Genomic DNA, 21,763 nt, shown 5'->3' on the forward strand with positions numbered 1-21,763 from the left:
GATAAAAAGTGTGTGTGTGTGTGTGTGTGTGTATAGATATAGTATATAATTACTATTATTCTTTTAATAACTGCAGGTATTTAATTCTGTTGTTCTTATTCATTTTTTATTTATTTATTTCTTCTTTTTTTTTTTGTTCTTTTGTATTTTTGTCTCGAGTGTATTTATAATTGTACAACAAGGAAATATGTTATGGGAGACAGTGTTTTTGCAAAAACTGTACTAAAAGTTTTTGGGTTTTTTTAAATAGAAAAAATATGAGATTTTGGATATCTCTAAAACTAGATTCAAAATGGCCGCCTGCACGTTGGAGATGGGGTGTGGTCCCCAAAGATTGTTTTTCCTCAGGGTCAGTTAAACAATGTATGTGTCATTGTTGTCAAGTTTCAGTGTTTTGTCGTTGCCCTTTGACTTTTTTGAGGCATGGCCAAGGACGTGGTCTTCATTGGCATTTTTTCAGTTCAGTTCAGTTCAGTTCAGAGTGATATAAAGGGTCTGTGTAAATTTTATTTGTCTACGACAAACAAAATTCTTCCGTCCCATTTTAGCTGTGCAGGGGGCGCTGGAGAGCCATGTTTAAAGATACAAGTATAATTCACATATCATTATGTCCAGATTATCTAAACGAAAAGCTCGTTATGATCACACCCTGAGATTTATGTAAATTATTTTAATAACTTTTGACCCCAGACATGACCTGATGATGCTGCCTCAGTTTAGACAGTGAATTTTCAAGTGTCCATCACGAGACGTTTGATGTGATGTGACGCCTTGTATGTGAACACAGAACATTTGAAATATTTTTTCTTTTTCTTTAGCCACGGGTCATACCTGGTTGACTGAAGTATTACACAGAGGATTAACTCTTAACACAAGAGTTCACTGTTTTACACTTTATGTCCTGGACCACAGTTTCATAGAAAAAAATACAAAATGAATATTTGTATATGAATTAAAGCTAAAGTCAAATCAACAGGACTATATTTTCACAGATCAAAATCTGCAGGAGATGTAACAAAAAGAGAAAAAAGGTGTCACGGTCCCTGCTCTGCTCTCCTCGTGTCCTCGTCTTCCCCCCTCCCTCACCTGTCTGTCTCCGGAGCGGGGCGGAATCCGGACTCCTCCCACGCGCACCTGCTCCCCATCAGCGCAATCAACGCCACCGGCCGTGGATAAGAGGGGTTCGGACGAGTCACTCGGCGCCGGAACGTCCGCGTGTTTCACGTGATTATACTTTTGGCTTTGTACTTTTTGATCTATGCTCGTCCTCTGTGTCTCACTGGAATCCCTTTGTCCTGCTCCAGATCTCCGTCCCAGAACCTGCTCCGGACTACCCCAGCACCCGCACCTCCGCCCCGGTACGTCTTGTATCCTCACTGCCGCGCACCGTGTCCCTCTACGCTCACGGACCCGCACCCACGCTCCCCAGCTACGTTGGACCTGTGCCCTCTGATCTATATGAACACTTCTATGAACTTTGTCTTTGATGATCATTTATTATAGCTCCATTTGATCCATGAACTCTGATCTCTATGAACTTTTGATTTCTATGAACATTTATTTGAGATTAAAGACATTATAAAACTTTGTGAGTCTCGCTACTCTGGGCCTTACGCCCCGCTGGTTACGACAAAAGGTTTAGCAAATGAACTCTTCAAATCAACAAAACATTGTGTCTGGATGTATTCATGTTCATTTATTTATTATTTATTATTTCATAACATTAAAATCAGCCAAAAACATCAAACATAGTCAAGAGTAATGAAATGTAATGAAATGATAAGTACTATTTGACATTGTTTTAGTCCAGGTTTGTCCCATTACAAACATAAACCTTTCATCACATCTTTAGCTGTTTAGTATCTTTTTATTCTTGTTGAAAATCCTGTTTCATGAGGGTACTTTAGCTTAGATAAATATGCTTCACATTTAAACAAACACACAGATATTTTAAATCAACAATTGAAGGTTTAACATTAGCATTAGCCTTGACAAGGCTAATATTTGGCCTTGTTATGCAATATTCGAGATCCATTCAAGTTTTCATTTCTTTTGTGACAGTTGAATAGTTGATTTAACCTGGCTTTCTCCAGACTGATGTAGCTCTGGATAGAGTTGTACACATCCATCTGGGACGGCTCTCAATCACCAATAAACCAGTGAACCAATTCACACTGACGGTCGAAGCGTCACAACAGCAGAACAAACTGAAAAATCAAACTTAAGTTAAACCCATTTAAGAAAAAAGCAAAGGTGTCTTATTCCTTCACACATGCACAAACGCTTCCCTGTGCATATTTTTTAAAAACTAAATAGTCTGTATTTCTGCTAAAATAGGCTTTAGTACATTTGTCAGCATCACCATGTTTGTTTCGGTTCACTTGGCGCTGGCTTCTGCCCTTCTGTTAAAATAGTTAATGTGCAAGAACAGAATTTTAAAAAATCAACTGTCAAAAAGTTTGTGACATTTGACAATGCAGAGTGAACTGCAAACTATTAATTTATAGGCACATTTTCTTCTAGTACAAGTATGAGCCATATGGAAAAGTCACTTTGTTAACTCAGACCTAACTGTTATATATGGTAAAAACAATCACATAATATTTTATTTTTTTTATAATGGCACAGTATTAAGGAGCTGCTCCAGACAGACTTTTTAATAAAATGTTTAAAGGTGCACTGTGTAACTTTTCTGTTGGGTACATAACCTGTTTACCACCATAGTGATTTTTTTCCTTTGCCTAAAATATTAAACAGTATGGCATTATTCAGTTATAGGAGTTTTTATTGCTAAAAAAAATTCCCTTAATCGACAGATAACATACAAACATATAAAAGTCAATTTTAAAAAACTGTTAAAAGCAACATTCCACTGCGAGTCATAATCCAGTGTTTGTGCTGGTCACATCAGAGGATGCATCGGCCCTTTACCAATGGTGCTGTCACCTGCTCAACTCCATGGAAATAGATAAGTTATAATGCCACACTGAGTAGGGTTGTAGGCCTGTAGTTTAGATCATAATAGTTTTTATTGTTTTTGCCACGCCCGTTTTTAGTCCACTAATTGGTTTACACGGCGTCTATTTAGTCGGCCAGGAAATTCTTTAATTGACTACTACTACGACCCTAATACTGAAGAATGTTCCATGCAAAGTGAAAACCATGGCATCATATAGACACATAGGCTAGAAAAGTTACATAATGCATCTTTAAAGATTTTGTTTATTATTTACTTGACCATGTACAAATTCATTAATCTTACAAAAGCAAAGTGTTGAGCATTCATGTCTCCAGGTTCCGTAAATAAACTTATTCTGCATTACATATTCAGAAAATCCAGCCTCTAAAACTACTGATACTTGCAGCAGATGTCATCAACATTCCCTGGGGGCGTGAAGCTAACTAAAGGCACTGCTCTGTCTGAAGTTCTGTTATTTAAGTTAGACTACCACAATCTGACCACAAAGAACTGACTTAGCTAGAACAATAACAGGTGAGCTGATTTATACTGTTAAACAAGTCTCTCACACATACAACTACAGTCACAAGCTAGCTAGCATTAACCAACAGTATTTCAGTTGGTCACTAACCAGTTTTGTTCAAACACGTAATCAGGACCATGAACAATATTAATCACAGGCTCCGGAAAATGTGTTTTAAATCCATTTTGAATTTTTCTTGAGTTTTCAATCTATCTTAAACATTTTTTGACAGTTTTTGCTAATGTGTGTCTCCATGGTAACTGCTGAACATTCCACCATAAAGATACATGTAGAACCCTTCCTCAGGGTGATGCCACTGTGAAGTATAAATAGATCATGCTGAATTATTTCACCAACATGAACCTGGACAGAGATCATAGCACCTCTGCTGCAGTCACTGTTTGGGGCATCACATCGGGCTGACTGGAGAAAGGCCTTGGGCCTAGTATCCTCCCCTTTAAGAGTAAGGTCCCTAAAGCGCCTTTGCAGCTGTAGGTCCGGTTTGGATTAGATTCGGTACGGTTCGGCTCAGTTCGGAAAGGCGCAGAGAGGATGGTAGCCACAGTGTGTCTGCGGATCCCCCCAGACTTCTCCAGATACGCCTCCCCCTCCTGTTCCACCAGAGGGGCGAGAGAGGTGGAGTCAGAGGAGGTGAGGTGCTGCGTGACCGTGATCTCCGGGTGGGACGAGTGAGGGAGCGAGGGGGAGGAGCGGAGGTGACGGGACTCTGTGGAGAGAGGGAGAAACAATAGGAATATAACAAGAATACGCCCAAACTGGAGGGTTCTGTGCATGCAGTGCCATGTCTGCTACGTCTGTTTATATATACAGTCTAGGGCAGCTACTTAAAGGCACTGTACTCGATGTGTTTGAGCAAATTATATCTTGCCCCAGTACAAACATTGTATAAGCAGCTCTTGAGGCCAATGATCAGGAATGCTTGTTAGCATGCTAGTTGTTATTAGCTTTACTATCACAACAAAACTCCACTCTGGTCTCAGAGTGGAGAAAAGGACTTGAAAACTCAGTGAATATGATAGATGCTTGGGCGTAAGGTCAGTGAGGAATAACTTTGAAGCACTGCAATGAACTACTTTTGTTTTCCACGTTTTTAAGACAGAAAATTAATCAGGTACAGCACCTTCAAGGTTAAAATCTACCATCAGTAGCAGCATAACACCACATGAGGGCATTGTTCAAACACACTGCTTTTATACAGCTACAATCTCCATAGGTTTAACAGTAAGTTGACTGTATGTTATGTTCTAAAATCAAAGTGAAATATTTTTAATATATTAATTATCTCTATTAAGCTTATACCACCAACAATCTAATAATAATAATCACATTTTGAGTGTGCATTTAACTGTAGACAGTTCCAAACTAATGTGGCAAAGACAAATTGTATTTTTGTCTTCCAGATGCAACAGTCACTCTAAAATGATTTACTGACACATAACACAAAGTGTTTTGATGATCAGATTTCTTTTGTGCTTGTAAACACACCAAGAATGAGATCTAATTAATGGGTTATCTCATTATTCTAGTTATCAGATTTTTAATGGCTATGTAAATGTGTGTAATACTCTCGCTGAATCTAAATATTCAGTTTTAGTACCATTTCAGCTCATTGAGATCTTACGGTAAAACATGATCTAATTGTTTTTGGTTCATGTTTTTGACCTGGAATGACTCCAATCTCTTGGTCAAACCTAAACTTGAGAAGATTTAAACTGCACACCTGGCACCCTATGACTTTTTTATACAATATAACAGGCAACATTTAGAAACAGACCACGACTAAACAGGACTAAAACCACAATAAACCAAAACTGAAACAGGACTAAACTAAGACTAACTCAGGACTAAGAAAGAACTAAACCAGGACTAGAACAGGACTGACTTAACCAGGACTAAAATAGGACTAAAGCAGGGCTTAATTAAACTAGGATTGGAAAAGGACTTGACCCAACTTAAACCAGGACTAAACCGAGATTAAACTGGGACTAAACTAGGCTTAAACCTGGACCTAACCCAACACTTAAACCAGGACAAAACCGGGACTAGACATATATAGTAATACATCAATGATTATTGTAGGGCTGTAATCAAATTGTGTCTTTGTATATAATAAGAAAATGTATTAAAAACATTCAAAGAGAACATTTATAGGAAGAACAGACTCAACTTTTGACAGACAATAGTTTCAAATATAATCATAATTATTTGGCCCATAGTTAAATTCTGATTATATTAGAGTGAACACTGACCTCTACAACATATATGACCTAACATAACCTCACGGTGAGCAGCTTTTAGCCCAATCTTTTAAACCCCTTGTGCACTCTGGCTCTAGGTTGATACAGATCAAGAGTCCTTTGTTTTTCTGCCAAATAATAATAAAGTTACATAAACGGCTTCAAACTAAACAAAAAGTCAAAGTTTAGATGTCAAACATTATATTTAAATCGGGATGATAAACTGCACAAAAAAATTGACGAAGAAATATTCAAAATAAGTACTGACTTATACTACTTATACTACTTTCAGAAGTACTAGGACCCTTCTGCTGATCTGAGCCAGGGGTACTTTACTATTAAGGGGTATTAAAACACATTATTATTTTGAAAATGCAATATTTGCCAAAAATAATGTATTAACATGTTTTAGAAGTTTCATTCTCAAATTTTGATGCTCTGAGTCCCTCCTCCTTTTGCACTCCATTCTAAGTCACTCCCCCTTCAGACTGCTATTACATTACAATTGGTGTGCATTTCACTAGTGAAACTACTGCACATCGCATCAGGTTTGTGAAGTTGTAGTGTATTGTTTTGTATTATGCTTTTGTATATTTATGTAAAATGACCATTTGGGAGCATGGGTGATGTGGGCTTGTGGGCGGAGCATTGGACAGAATCACACTGCTAACCGTAAGGGCCCAGCAGAGCTAAAGACATAAAGCCTCTTTAGGCATGTTTTGCTTGAGAGAACAATGTTATAACATGATAAGAAAGCTCTAAGAAGTTGATTTGCATAATATCTCCTCTTTAAATAACTTACATTTCCCCTACATATTCACACATTTCTGCACATTCACAGGTTTAAGCTTTCAATTAGGAGCCATTTTGAGGACTTCTCACAAACACAAAACCCTTTTTTTTTTTGAAAGATTGCATTTACACTGTTTCAAAACAAGTATGTATGTATGTATGTATGTATGTATATATGTGAGTATTTATCTATTTATTTATTTATAGTGGAGAATTTAAGCTCTTTGGAGTGTTTTTGATTCTCCCTGCACCTACTTTTCTTTTCTTTCTCATATTTCTCACCTATACTCTATACAGAAGTGCGTGTGACTGTTGTTGGATATTATTTGATGCTGACCTTTTTAATAGTTATTTACTGTTCTTGAACTTATGTTGCAACACTGGAATTTTCCCATAGTGGGACAAATAAAGGTTCTCTCATCTTACCTAAGACCTGATGCGTTTCCTCTGTGATGTTCCTAAGATACGGAGACACCACGATCTCCACCAAACTCTCGAGCTGAACATATTCCTGAGAGGGACCCCCTGACTCATGGATGCCCTGAAACAGCAACACAGCAAGGTACAATACATCATTACATAATCCCTATAGTTTAAAATGGAGAATTGAGAAGTCAGAATTCTATGGTGGAATTTGCTGCTGAACTCTCAGATTGCAGATTTGTTGGTTGTTGGTTTATGGTTAATATCTCCGTTAAGGGGCCTATCCACATGAAACAAAAACTGGCACAACATTCAACATCTTCTCTGTCTGTATAAATAAAAAAAGTGTACTGTAATTAAGTTTTCACAACAGCCTCTGAAAGTGGTGCCATTATTCAACCCCAAAGATGTGATTGGTGTGAGTTCAAAGGACTTCAACATTAATATGGCAAGTCTGTGTAAGCAACCCCAAACAAATAATGAGGTTCAACATTTCTGGTTCATAAAATTGAAGATTTCTGGCAAAAACAGTTAATATTTGATAAATAGGCCCCCATTACACAGTAGATTTTAATTCAAGCAGATTTAATCATTTGTTTTTTCAATATTATATTATATAAAAGTACTACTTTTGATCATTTGAACCAATTCAATAGGAAGCCTAAGGGCCTACAAGAATAAGTCTGAGGGCCACATTTGGCACCTGCATCACAGTTTGGACAGCCCTGTTCTAGTGATTTGACCTTATCTTAGGTTGTTATTGTCTTTTAATACTTGGTTCCATAATAGATATATTTTAATACAGTATCAGCATTCCTACAGATACTGCAAATTGTTATAGAACAATAACCTGTAGCACAAGCAGCATCTGAGTTATGGTCGGAGGGACGGATGTTGCAGTTCCCAGAGTGTCCTCCAGGTGGAGCTGGAGTAACACTAAGTCTCTGAAGGCCAACAGCGCCATCTGTCTCACACTCAGTTCCTGGCCCTGGACACAGAATAATTTAATCAAATCTTTGTCACATTGCATTGGGGACATTACATTGATTTCCTGAAGGTAAAATCCAACCTTAACATTATTACTTCACTAACTTTAAACTAAACCCTAATCTTGACCTAAATTACCCATATCTTACAGGTAATGTATTTTTACTGTCTTAAAATCATGAAAAACTAGTTCATTTTAAACAGATTTTAATGGTCTAAAGTTATTCCTCATCTGGCTTATGCATTTCGAGCAACCAAATTTTTGAGTTTATATGTGCTTTTCACAACTCTCAGAGACCTGAGCAGAATTTTCTGTCAAAGTAATGCTTACAACAACTAGCATGTTAACTCTTAACTTCTTGATTCTCATCAAGAAAAATACTTTATAATTAGAATCAGACAGAACACAGCAATCTTATTTTGATTTTAAGAGCTGCTTATATAATATATTGGTTCAACGACAAGACAAATTTTGCTCAAATATATGGGAAAAAAATGACTAGATAGACAGATATCAATATATCAATATCAATATCAAATATTAAGCCATGTTGTTGATCTAATATTAAAGTATTTATTGAGACATTATTTTTGTCCCCATGAAGAAGGCAAGTCTCCATATTGTGACAGATTTCATTATTTTTGCTGATTACTAACTTTTACTAACTGTCAGAAATACATTAATGGCTGCCATTTTAGGGCCAATAACTAGGGCCATCTCAATTTTTTCACACCAAGAACATCTTAAGAAAATATTTGTCCTTCTGAGTACCAGATCTAAAACAGTCTAAAAATGTGAATACACACTTGAGATACAGGATGCCCATAAAGTCACGATACAATTACAATTACAAAGGCGTTTGATAAAATGTATTAATTAGATTTGTTCTTTTGTTCTATTGTTTTGTTTTTTCACATTGCATTTTTGTATTTCAGGCATCCTGTTGATTAAAGAGGCATCCTTTTGAATGAACCCATAAAAAATGGCTCCTCCTCAAGAGAAAGCACAATTTCATGGTTTATTGCGACAAAATCAGATCCACAGACTCAACAAAACTACAAAATATGGAAGAGATCCACCATTATGTCCATCAATTTGCGCATGGCACAAGAAATTTATGAGGACAGGGACAAGTGGGCAACCAAGAACATCAAATTAAATAAAATAAACATTACATGAGGTAAAAATAAAAAAATAAAAAAAACTTTGGGAACCACTGAGTACAATAGAAAAAGTCTGATTAAGATATCTTATCAATTGCCTTTGTAATTTTTTTTTTTAATTGCAAAGAGACTTTATGGGCGCTCTGTACTAGTAGATAAAAATTACAGAAAAACCCATCATACAAGATATTTACATGTTAACTGAATTCCTTCTTACAACAGTGTCACCCTCAGAGCAGCATAGTTGTAGATTTAAATTTAGCATTAGTGTGTTAATCCTCTGACCTTTGACCTCAATCATCCAGGCAGACTTAGGGATCAGGAACCTTTAGCTACAACTATGCACAGCCCAGGGTTCACTGGACTAAAGCTAGCTCACCGAAAGGCTAATATTAGTAGTTTGAGGACGCAGAGGAAAGGACCAGATGGGGCAGAGGATACAGAGGACAGGGTCATATAGAACATAGGATGCAGAGGAGAGGGTCAGACAGAGCAGAGGATGAAGAAGAGAGGGTCAGATGAAGATTTGACCTGTACTGGGTAGAATATGGCTTGTAGAGTAGGGAGTGTCTCGGTGAAGAAACGTTCCCAGGCGGCGGAGAGAGTCTCGAGCTGCTCCTCTCCTGAAACAGAGTAACAGATTTACCACAGAAACACAAATGAACAGGTCACATGACATGCCAGAGTCAGTCAGGTGACCAGCTGTACCAATTTGAAACAGGAAGTAAACATGAGCATCTCTGAAAATGAACTAGGGAAAATTATAACAACAACAAAAAAATCCAATTCAAAAGTGCACTACGCAACGCTTCTGGTGGAGGATCAGCCATTAGCTTGTTTCCATTGAGATGTTATTATTTGTTATTATTTGTTATATTTTCTAACAGTTAATAATATACATAATAAGGGGTACTATAGTATATGATGCTTAGTCATATTTTAGTCCTGGTTCAGTCTTGTTTCTTGTAATAGATTTCATCTTGGTATAGTCCTTGAGTATTTCTCATACAGTCCTGGTTTCATTCTGGGTTAGTACTATTTCAGACCTGGTTCGGTCCTAGGATAGTCCTGTTTCAGTTTAGTGGTTTAGGCCTATTTAATCACCTAAAGTTGGTCTCATAAGTATATTTTCTGTGCTAATTTAGCCAATCTTTTATTTTAATCCCATATATAACAAAATATGAATTACCAGACGTGAGGAGGATTTGGTCCAGCACTTCAGCCAGGCCTCGAGTGAGAAGCTGGTTCTGAAAAACAGCAAAACAACAACAACAGTGTAAACATCATTATTTGTGTGTTTCCATTGAAGCCTGAGGTCATTTGAACTGAATGAGGTTAAACTAATTCTTCGGCAGTGTCCCTGTGTTAGTCTGAAAATAACTGCATTAGTGACCACAATGACTTCCTTTGGTCCAGGGCTCAACAAGTCTCTCAAAAATGCACTGTACTATTCTCTTTGACATATGATTATCCCACAGCATAGAACAAGTTCACTTCAGCATTGTTTGACATTTTTGTATGGCGTAGTGTCATTATTACTATTTGGTTATCGTAAGTTGTTGCTGTTCTTTAGATATAGATTTTTTTTTTTGTGACTGTATAAACAAGAACAAGGACTCTCAGTGACCAAGAGTTTAACTTGCAAACAACAGCCTCTGATCAGACAGATGCAAATAATCTGATAATATTATGTTGGGTTGGGCGAATGAACTGCAAAGAGCATGACTTTTTAAAGATGATGCTGTACCTTTGAGCCTTTTTTATATTTTTTACACATCTTCTTTGCTGTTTTTGATTATGTTCTTATTAAATATGAGACACTGAATGTTCTAATTTTGCCTATCATCAAGACAGCTATTTTGAGCTCATCTTGGCCAAGGGTTTCAGAGTAATGAAAGATTAGTAATGTTGCCATAGTGATCACAGCTGCAAACTAATATTCTACCTTTTCAATGGGAAAAAGTCCTCAAAATGTTGCATATAACGGGAAGCTTAAATCAATAAAAAAGCCACGTATCACCCAACTCGAATAGGCTGTGTTCACGTGATGTTACCTTCTATAATCCCTATAGTTTAACACTGAGCGTGAGGACAGGTCAGAATTCAATAGTGAAATTTGCTGCTTAAAATACAGATGTTTTGACCTGGTTCACGGTTAAGATTTTAGTAATTACTGGGCCTATCCACATGAATCTAAATCTAGCACACAAACTGAGATGGCTTTTTCTTCGCAACAATGGAATATATTTCAAGGACATGCGAAATTGGATACTTTGGTGCCACAGATGCACTTTAACAATCTTGTGATAAACATTTATACTCACACCTGTTCCTGTTTTTAATGTTTTAAATGGACCTGAAGAATGACATTACACAGACATCATCATCATACCATGCAATATAATCAACTTTATTTATATTTGTTTTAATTTTTTGGCTTATGCTTATAATCAATAAACAAATGCCTTTCAATGTATACTTTTAACCAAATAATAATGATGGCTGCAGCTTCAGGACTGTCTTGCCTGACTGCACATCACAGCTCTTTTAGATAGAACTCTTTAGTAATTATAGAAAGAACATGTCCTCTCAGTGACCACAGCTCGAGGCCAAAGAGCCAAAGTCAAGAGTTTAACCTGCAAACAACAGCCTCTGATCAGACGGATGAAAATAAGAAATCAGATCTATGTATTGAGTAAAACGTGTCTTGCCCCAGTACAGATATATTATATAAACAACTCTTGAGGTCAAAATATGTCTGCTGTGTGCTGATTATAGAGCCTTTTATTGGCTAACCAGGAAGTGTGCCTTAGCATGCTAGTTGTTGTTAGCCTTGCTGTGTCCTGTGAAAGTTACGAAAAACTCATTGTGGGGAATAATTAGGATACTTGGAATGTAAAGGATGAGTGAGGAATAACTTTGGACCATTGCAAACTGTTTAAAATGAACTACGTCTGTTTTTTCACATTTATATGACAGTACAAATCAGATACAGTGCCTTTAAGATGTAGAAAAAGAGGATGGTAGATGGGTTTTCAACTGTTTTTTACTATTAAGTTCTTGCCTCTGAGTAATTTATTTTTGATCCTTACTGGTCTCGTCTCAGATTTAATTTTATATGTTATGTTTTATGTTTAAATCAATCATTATTTAAGTTATAAAAAAGATATTTGTAACAATATCAGGTAATCTTACGTTGGGGTGGGCTTTATTGACAAAAAATAATTCTACAAGTACCACATATATTTGAACTGCAAGAGGAAACACAGCTACACAAATGTCACTTTTGACCTTTTTTTTTTACTGTGTTTTGACGGTTACTTTTCTGTCCAGTTTACTTTCTTTTTTTTTTTAACAGATGTTCTTTAGAGTTTTTGATTCTGTTTTGTTTTATAGACAAGACACTCGATGTTCTAATTTTGCCTATCATCAAGACGGCTATTTCAGTCTCATCTTGGCCATGGGTTTCAGACTGATGAACGATTAGTAACGTTGCCATAGTGATGACAATTTCAAACTAATATTCTACCTTTTGAATGGGAAAAAGTACTCAAAATGTTGCATATAACAGGAAGCTAAAACCAATGAATAGGCCATGTATCACCCAACTCAAACAGGTTGTGAGGGCAGGTCAGAAATTTATGGTGGAATTCACTGTTTAACTGTCAGATTGTAGATTTGTTGACCTGGGTTAGGGTTATGACATCAGATTTTTGGAAGTGAACACAGTCTATGTTACGTAATGTTTGGGATATGAACAAATGCAATGGTTATACAAAAAATTAATAAATAATAAGCCTTAAAGTAAGTCACAAATCACTCATTTTGTTTATAAACTGCCTCCCTTCTCCTGAATGAATATTTTGTGAAATGTTCTCTTGAGAAAGTGCTCATAAAACAAGTGAAAATGTCGAGAATGTGGCGTTAAATCGATCTTTTACAGCTGCCCAGAAAGGAACAGGTCTCAGCATGATCCACTGATACACATCCACAAGCTCATACAGTTAGTCTGCAGGAAGTCTCAATACCAGGTCTAAGTTTGGTCACAGCGCACATGCCTCGATTTAGCAGAAATCTACAATGTTTTTCAGACCACTGTGATATTTCTTCCTCAGCTGCCATATTTGTTTGGACACAGACAGACCATGTATGTCCCTGATTGGATAATCCACCTGTCAATCACTCCCATCGGAACTCTGGGGATTCAGTACTGACCAGACTCACATCTTTGAAAAGTACTGAAGAAGTGTGTATTCTGGATCTCAAGCAAGGCATTCTGGGCTTAGACAATGTGTTGAATGTCTCCCTCAACTCTTCACTCCCTATTTCACACTGCTCACTGTCCTGTTCAATAATGTGTATGGAACAAATATTTTACATCAACAAAAGAAAATAGGAAATCAGTTGTCAAAATTATTAAAAATCAACTATTAATTGATAATAAAACCAGTATCAAAACTGTATCAATGCGGGAAAAGTGTACCTTTCAGAACTTGTGTATAACCACATCGTGACAGCAATAATCTACTCATGTGTGGAACTAAATGGGAATTAAGGATCTCATTATATATATACAATTTTTACTCATTAATATGCTAAATTCTTATTAACAAAATGCAAAATAAAGCTCCAAAACATGTATTTGCTCAGACAAAATTAGGAAACTCACCTGAAAGAAGTCTGTGATGAAGGATCCCATCTCTGTCTTTAGCAGCCACCTGAGAAAAAGACAACAATTTATCCAATTTCCATCCAAAATTTAAGGCTAAATTTAAGATTAAGTGAATTATTTGGTTTGTCATTATTGATTTATTGTTTCATCAAATGTATCAGTTGTTTCTTGGTGTACTGCTGCTGACCTGATGCTCTCGTTGAGTGTGTAGAGTTCGTTGGGCTGCAGAGCTCCTCCCTGAAACACCTTCATCACTGCAGACTGCACACTGAGGACACAGACACAGGGCACAGACACAGATAAGCAACTATTCATAGATAAGATAAAAATAACAGTTTTACACTCCAGATAAATACATTTAATTTACTTTTAACAGTTGCATAATTCCCCCTCTTGATGTTTTGCATCTTGTGTTAAATGGCACTGATTAAAATAAAATAAATCCATTGAATTTGTTTTTAATATGAAAGTAAAGTCAAATCATATATTTGAGTTTGATTGCTCAATATGAGAAAAATAATTGTCTTTTTTTTCTACATGGTCCTACAGCGTCTTACACCTGCACAGATATAGTAAAACATGAATGTTATAAAGCTTGTGTCTCCAGAAATAGGGCCATAGTTTTCCGGATGTGACCCAATGCCACCTTTACTTCCTGAACATTCTGCTCCAAAACAACAGGAAAAACTGCCACAATCTGAGAAAGAGAAGATCTATTTGAGGAGGACAGACTAGAGACACTCAGGAGAATGAAAAATGGTCTTCACTGTAATACATTTGAACCTGGAGGTCAATGCAATAGACTTTCATTTACAAAACACAAAACTTTATTGATTATTGAGCTTTAAGACATGTTACAATGTTGTGTTTTGTTTCATTCACACATGTTTGAGTAACCCTTTGTGAACATCTTGACAATCTGCATCAACAAACTAAAATTCGTTCTGTACTGCAGAGTTTACACTAACCACATTATACTGAGTAGTGTGTTACAAGAGCCAGCCTGCAGAGCTGAAAAGTGAGTTATTCATAAATCAGATGAGTTCAGATATCAAAAGGTATGGTGGACATGAAATTCAAAGCACTATTAAACCTATGATGTACACAGCCAGTCAAAAGTTTGGGCATACTTTTTCATGCATGTTTCTTATTTATTTTCGTGACTATTTGCACTGTTGATTCTCACTGAAGGCAACAAAACTATGAACGGACACATATGGAATACATTAAACAAAAAAACAACAACTAAAAACTACTAAAAACTACTGTTTTCGATTTTGTTAAAAATAGCCTTTAGCCTTTGCTTTGATCACTGCTTTGGACACTCTCTTGACCCTGAAATGTCAAGATCATTTCAGGAGACTTCATCAAGAAGCTCAATGAGAGAAGACAAAGGGTTTGCAGCACTGTTGACAAAGTAAAAGGTGGTTACTCTGAGCGTTTGAATTGAAATGAAAATATTTTGTTGAGTTATTTAACTTTTCTTTCTTTGCTACATAATTCCATACATGTGTCATATATTTGATGTCTTCTGTATGTTTATAAAAAGTCAAAGGACTGGTAGAGTATATTGTATTGTAAGGTTCCTGGCACTACTCAGCACGAAAGACAGAAGAAAACTTTTAACAGGGATTTTCAAAATGTCCACATTCAAACCACAAGACAATAAAAGACATTCCTTTCATCATTCTTTGACTTTTTTATCTATGCATAGTCAAAGGATGTTTAAACTAATAACAGGAGATAAGATCTGACCACTGTGTCCTAAACAAGAAGATAATGGTTGATGACATGAAACAAACATGGGATGAGCCTAAATGAATGATATTGAAACCTGTTCCAGACGCTGGTGTTGGAGAGCTGCAGAGCCGTAGAGCTGGCGTGAAACCGAGCCAAGTCCGACAGAACAGGAGAACTCATGAACCGCGGCCTCGGGCGCCGGAACGATCCCATCGTGCACCGTGCTGGAGAGAGAGGGAGATCAGAAATCAGAGTCAGGCAGACGTATACGATTATGAGATCTTGTATTAAAAGTTCTTGTATCAACGTTCAACAATCAAGTGAGATGTTCAGGCGGTTTATCGTCATAGTCCTTTATAAATACATTTATACAGTGCTGTTCTCTTCTGACATACAGAGATGGACAACCTACTTTTCATAGAGTGAACAGTGATGAGTTTTGAATTCATCACCTGTTATGAAACGAAGGGCTGAGTGAAAGAGTGTTTCAAAGTAGAGGCTGAATTCTGCATGATTATTATATCTCCATAATCCAATACAGAAAGAAAGGTAGCTTGAACAATTTCTTTTCTGTAATTCAATGGGAACAAGATTTGTTTCTGTAATAAAATGATCATTTTGATTTTAAACTGTTGCACAGTACAAGTAAATTTGATTTAAAGTCATCAGCTACTACTGCCTGGGTTCTGTTTGAAAGATCACTTTGGAACCAGTCACATGAAGCATTGTCAAATCCAACCTGCTTCAGACGGTTCAAGAGAATTTTATGATCCACTTTAGTTAAATCAAACAGAGCTACACAATCTTGTTTGTCAAAGGCTCTGAAAATGTAATTTAAAACTTTTGTGGTTTAAGTGACAGTACTATGCCCTTTTCTGAAACCTGATTGATAAGACTTCAAAATGGATTAAGGTCATCAGCTCCCATGGACTTTTTTGGTTCTATGGAGCGGCGAGCATTTAAGAGCTCCATGTAAGTGAAAAGTCTTAAAGAGAGGTTCAGATTCAACATAATCAAGATCAGAAGAGCCACCACTATTATCCAAAACATCACATGCAGAGATAAAATGCCTATTGAAAGCATCACAGATTTCTTCTTTAGAATTTACAATACCTGAATCTAATAAAATATGGGTTGTTAATGTTTGAATACTAGGTTCTGAGAGGGATCTGACTGACCTCCAGAACTTTGCCTTATTTCAGTATCAGCGCAGGCATGAAGAAGCTTTTGTCTGTCTAACTGCTGAAAAACATCTATTTCTTTTTGTGCAAAAAAAAAGTCCAATCCAAATCAGATTTAGTTGTGTGTGCAGTTTTCCAGGCAGCATTTCTTTTTCTTGCAATTTATGAGTTGAACCAAGAATTGTTATAGTTTTTTAGTGCCATTTTTCTTTTAGGCGCATGTCGGTCTGCAATTTAATTAAATGTATTAATACAAAAGTTTAAGGCCATATCAGGGTCAGGAAATGCTGACATTAGCCAGATATCAGTGTAATACAGGTCATAGATGAAGGTTTGCTCATTAAAATGTTTATACGATCTTCTCACCTTTTTCACTTTTGTATTTAATTTTCAAATACACCCATTTAGACAGTAGTCACTAAAATCCAGTGTAAAAACACCTTCTGCCTTATAATTATGGGGTTTGTTTGTTAAGATTACAACAGTGAGTGCCTTTATTTAAAGATCAGATCTAATCAGAATAGAAATTAATTTTGTCACATTTAGACCACTGCATAGGTCTTTCAAAGTTTCAGAATCGTTCTCCAGTTAATATTGATATCACCCATTATTAGCATCTCATAATTTTCCAGTTTAGAAAGCATCATGAACAGATCATTAAGAGCATTTTTAGGGGCTGAAGGTGAAGATAAATACTAGACCTTTTTTTAATCAGGATCATTTACCTAACTAACAGAGACAGATATTCTAATATTTAGGCTTTGAGCAGAAGAAAAGTTCCACAGAGAAGTGATCTTTGACATAAAAGGCAACACCACCTCCTTTAGTCGCCTGTCACAATAAAAAACTATCACTTATTTTATTTGATAGCCAGGATTCAGAAGATGTTTTATCTCCCCAAACTTTAATGTATTCTCATTTAGATGTGATATTATGTACATTCATATATGTATAAACACAGTCCCTTCCTAGTCTTGAAGTTTTGCATATCAGATAGGCCTAGCTCCATAGAGATATTAACCTTATTTGAGTGCGACCCCGATCAATTTGACACCTGCGAATTAGGTTTGTTTTAAATCGTTTTAGACAAAACAGTACATTTCTGCAAAATTGCAATGCCTATACTTTTGCGATTTACTGAGCAGCTTAAATACTGTTGAGTACTTTTGGCAGGAACATTTGAGGATGAACAGTTACTAACGTGACAGAGGTGGTTCATCTAGGCCTGCTATTTGAAAATTGAAATGTGCAAACCATAATGGCTACAAATATCTTTTGATATAATTACAATTCATCTACAAACTATAAATATACCTGTGTCTTTGTGAGGTCTTATTTGGCATGAATTGAAGCCTTCAAACCAATCTTGTAGTTTAGATACAATGCAATACAAACGTGTTCTGCAATGTATGTGATTCTTGTATCCAGTTGCCATAGCAATTTAATTTAATATAACAAGAAGTTAAGACCCATGAGTTGGTTTAGCATCTCATTTTTCAATCTTTTGCTCCTGAATATGTTTGCATCTTGTACTGTGCGTAGGTAGTAGACTGTATGCCATATTTGCATGCCCGGTGTCATATAAACTCACCTAGGGGTGAAACAAAAGTGGTGTCAAGTACTGAATCCTGTGAGACCCTATTCTATACAATAGTCTCATATTATCTCTATTATCACCAAGAAGAACAACCCTATGGCCAGGACAATACAGAACATCTCCTCTCTCACCTCTGCTGTCCCTCATCTGCTCATGTCAGAGTCCTGCCTCAGTCCTGTCTTAGTCCGACAGTAGTTCCGAGTGTACTGATCCGAAGGTTGGCGGTTCAAATCCCGCTCTCGACTAGGTTGAGCGGTCAGATCCACTGATCCATAGGTTGGTGGTGTGATTCTAGCTCACACAGATGAATGCTGTTGTTGTGTCCTTGGGCAAGACACTTAACCCACTTCGCCCTCAGTGTCTGCGTACACTGGTGTGTGAATGGGTGAGTGGTTCCTTGTTGTAAAGCGCTTTGAGTGCCTTGAAGGTGGAAAAGAAAAATGTAACCAGTTAGTCCTGGTTCAGTCTTGGTTGAGTGGTTACGTGGCATTACCATTTTAGATCAATTTTAGCCCTTATTTAAATCCCGGTTAAATAATTCAGATGTTGTTCTGGTTTAGTCCACGTTCAGCCCTGGATTTGTTGTTTTTTTAATATTCACTAAAAAGCAATAGTAAGTGATGATGTACCGTTGAAACCAGAAGTTTACATACACTATATAAAAAGACATCTCTGTAATCCCTTAATTGTTCAGGTTTGACCCATAGCAAATGAAAAATATAAAATAGAAAAAAAACAATTATATTTTTCTTTTGATACATATAAAAAGACCCATATGTTTTTTCCTCACTGTCTGACATGAAATAGAACTAAACTGTTCCTGTTTTAGGTCAAGTATTCAAAAGCTTGGGCACAAATGGGTCTTCCACATGGACAATGACCCAAAGCATACTGCCAAACTGGTTACAAAGTGGCTTAAGGATAACAAAGTCAATGTTTTGCAGTGCCCATCACAAAGCCCTGATCTCACCAGTTCTGTTAGGAGAAACGGGCCAAAATTGCTGCCAAATATTATGAGAAGCTCATAGAAGGATTTCTAAAACATTTGACCCAAGTCACACAGTTTAAAGGCAATGGTACCAAATACTAATGAAATGTATGTAAACTTCTGGCTTTGAAGAAAGTCATGAAAAATCGTATAAAAAATACTTCTCTCATTATTCTGGCCTTTAGCAAACAGAAAGAATTTTGGTAATCTTAATTGACCTAAAACAGGAAATGTTTAGTCTGATTTCATGTCAAACAGTGAAAGAAAAAAAAAGTTTCTGTGTCTTTTTACATAGTGTCTGTAAATTTCTGGTTTTAACTGTATATTGATGTGGATGCAATTTCATGGTACTTTCCCCTCTGAGTCAAACCAGGAAGTGACTCGGCGCAAATTGACAGTTGAGCAGGTGGACCTACTTCCTGTCTGAGTGTGCTCTACTTCCTGTTTACACATAGAGGTGGTTTGTCCCATTCATTTAGAAACTTCATCTTCAATACAACCACCATTTTCACGAGTCAAAAGGAACCGTGCTCTCACTTTTCAAAAAAAGCATTTGGTCACATGATTCCTGTTACTGTAAATGTGCACTTCTTTCATAGCATTTCTGTGAACTGAGATATTTTAAAGTTCACTGTTTTGGTTTATTTTGGGCTTGGTCATTTCAATGCCACTGTGCAGAAGTAGAGCACAATTTCCCCATTTTGAACAAGAAGCTATGGCTCTAGTATAAATATGAACAATTAGATTTAGGAATATAAAAAAAAAAAAAAAAAAAAAAGCTCACAAAAAATCTATTATTTTATATTATTATTATTATTTTTTTTTTACATTTATGAGTTACACTTGAGCATCAACCACAACAGCACCAACCTCCGACCACCTCCAACACCCACATGCACATTACATTCACAATAGGCAAGGTGGATGAAGTGTCTTGCTTAAGGTCACAACAACAGTTTCCACTAGAGCCACTGCTGCCCCACTGTGGCACCTGGTATTCCACATCGCGCTCCTATCCAAGTACATCAGCATATCATTATAAGAACAATCCTACAAAAAGTAACTATAGACAATTTTTGGATCAAATCTCTACAAATCTATAAAAATTATTACGCTCGACATCTGTGGATTTTCGGCTTGCTATTTATATTCTATATCAAATGCAAGTTTAATTTTGTTTAAACCCAGTCTCTCCATTGTGTTGTTTGTTGAGTGAAGCATCTCCGGCTGCAGATTACAGGGCTTTACACAGAACTGATGTGGTTTGAGTGATTCAAGTCAAATTGTATGTTGACATTTAAAGAGCTTTTAGTAACACACGTTTTAAAAGCAAAACTAATTATAGAAAATCACAGGAGGCGCGCTACAAGAGAGTTTTATGAGGAATTGCACCGCTGCAAATCACACAGTAAGAGTTTTAAAAGGGTAAGAACATTTAAGTACTAAGCATTTAATGTCTAAGTCTATAAACCAGGGCTAAACCAGGACAAGACTATGAAAACCTTCTGTAACTATTCTCTTTGTTCATGACGAGGATGGACAGGGCTATAGGAATGAGTCCATCAGAGGGACAGATCATGTTAGATGTTCTAGAGATAAAGTAAAGTACTTTTATAGTGACATGCTTTGGTACATGTGCAGAGGAGTGACAGTGAAAATGTACTACAGAGGAGGGAATATATGGCTAGAACTATAGGGCAGTTTGTCTCAGTATTGTAACGTATTTTTGAATACAGTCAGGTCAGGCAAGTTTATTTGTACAGCACAATTGGTACACAAATGAATTCAAAGTGCTTTACAGAATGAGAAAGACATTAAAATCTAGGGCTGTATATCACAATCTAATCTAAATTGTAATTGGAGTCGGTGCAATTATGAAATCACAAAGGCTGTAGTTATTTAGATAATGGGACGTCCTCTGCAAAGATCAAAATATCCTGTCTTTTTATAGAGGTAATCTTGTGCCTGTAGTTCAGACCTCTATAAATATGCTCTGAAATGCATGGGATTCTTGTATTTTCATATTCATATTTATTGTCTCATCTCTTAGTGCCCAGTCTTCCTCAGGACCTTTTAAAAACTTAAACAGATAAAGTGCACCAGGACTAAACATTGACTAAACCAGATGAAAACCAATCCTTAAAATGCAGAAACTCTAGGCCGATAACATATAATTCTCCCACTGTTTTAAAAACAGATTACAGGCAATGTCCTTATGAACCAAAAAGGTTTACAAAACACTGTACCATCGGCTCATCCTGTCTCCATCACAGAAATATAAGGTTTCATAAAGACAATAGAGAAACAATGGTCAGGCAGGGCAACTGATAGGACTTTAAAGACCAAAACCGGATGTCCCGTATAGAGTGCCACAGCACAAGGAAATATGAACTGCAACAAAAACTAACTATAACAAAGCAACAGATATAGAGGAAATGACTTCATGTGCAAGAATAGATTCTGTAAGTTTTAGTGTAGC

The 21,763-nt window shown here is 36.5% G+C and overlaps 1 protein-coding gene across 2 annotated transcripts in view; it reads right to left on the reverse strand.

Moving 5' to 3' along the window:
- Positions 1-1,676: 1,676 nt before the first annotated feature.
- Positions 1,677-21,763, reverse strand: part of prr5l (proline rich 5 like) — a 31,784-nt gene continuing 11,697 nt past the window's right edge. For both annotated transcript variants that reach the window (XM_055222749.1, XM_055222748.1), the window contains exons 2-9: positions 15,613-15,742; positions 13,966-14,046; positions 13,776-13,824; positions 10,296-10,353; positions 9,638-9,729; positions 7,806-7,943; positions 6,959-7,073; positions 1,677-4,209 (exon numbers count right to left, since the gene is read on the reverse strand). In XM_055222749.1, the coding sequence (XP_055078724.1) occupies positions 3,857-4,209; positions 6,959-7,073; positions 7,806-7,943; positions 9,638-9,729; positions 10,296-10,353; positions 13,776-13,824; positions 13,966-14,046; positions 15,613-15,731 (1,005 nt within the window). In that variant the 5' untranslated portion in view covers positions 15,732-15,742 and the 3' untranslated portion in view covers positions 1,677-3,856. The remainder of the gene's footprint in view (positions 4,210-6,958; positions 7,074-7,805; positions 7,944-9,637; positions 9,730-10,295; positions 10,354-13,775; positions 13,825-13,965; positions 14,047-15,612; positions 15,743-21,763) is intronic.

Source organism: Periophthalmus magnuspinnatus, chromosome 6, assembly GCF_009829125.3.
Source record: "Periophthalmus magnuspinnatus isolate fPerMag1 chromosome 6, fPerMag1.2.pri, whole genome shotgun sequence".
In the NCBI taxonomy this organism is placed as follows: domain Eukaryota; kingdom Metazoa; phylum Chordata; class Actinopteri; order Gobiiformes; family Gobiidae; genus Periophthalmus; species Periophthalmus magnuspinnatus.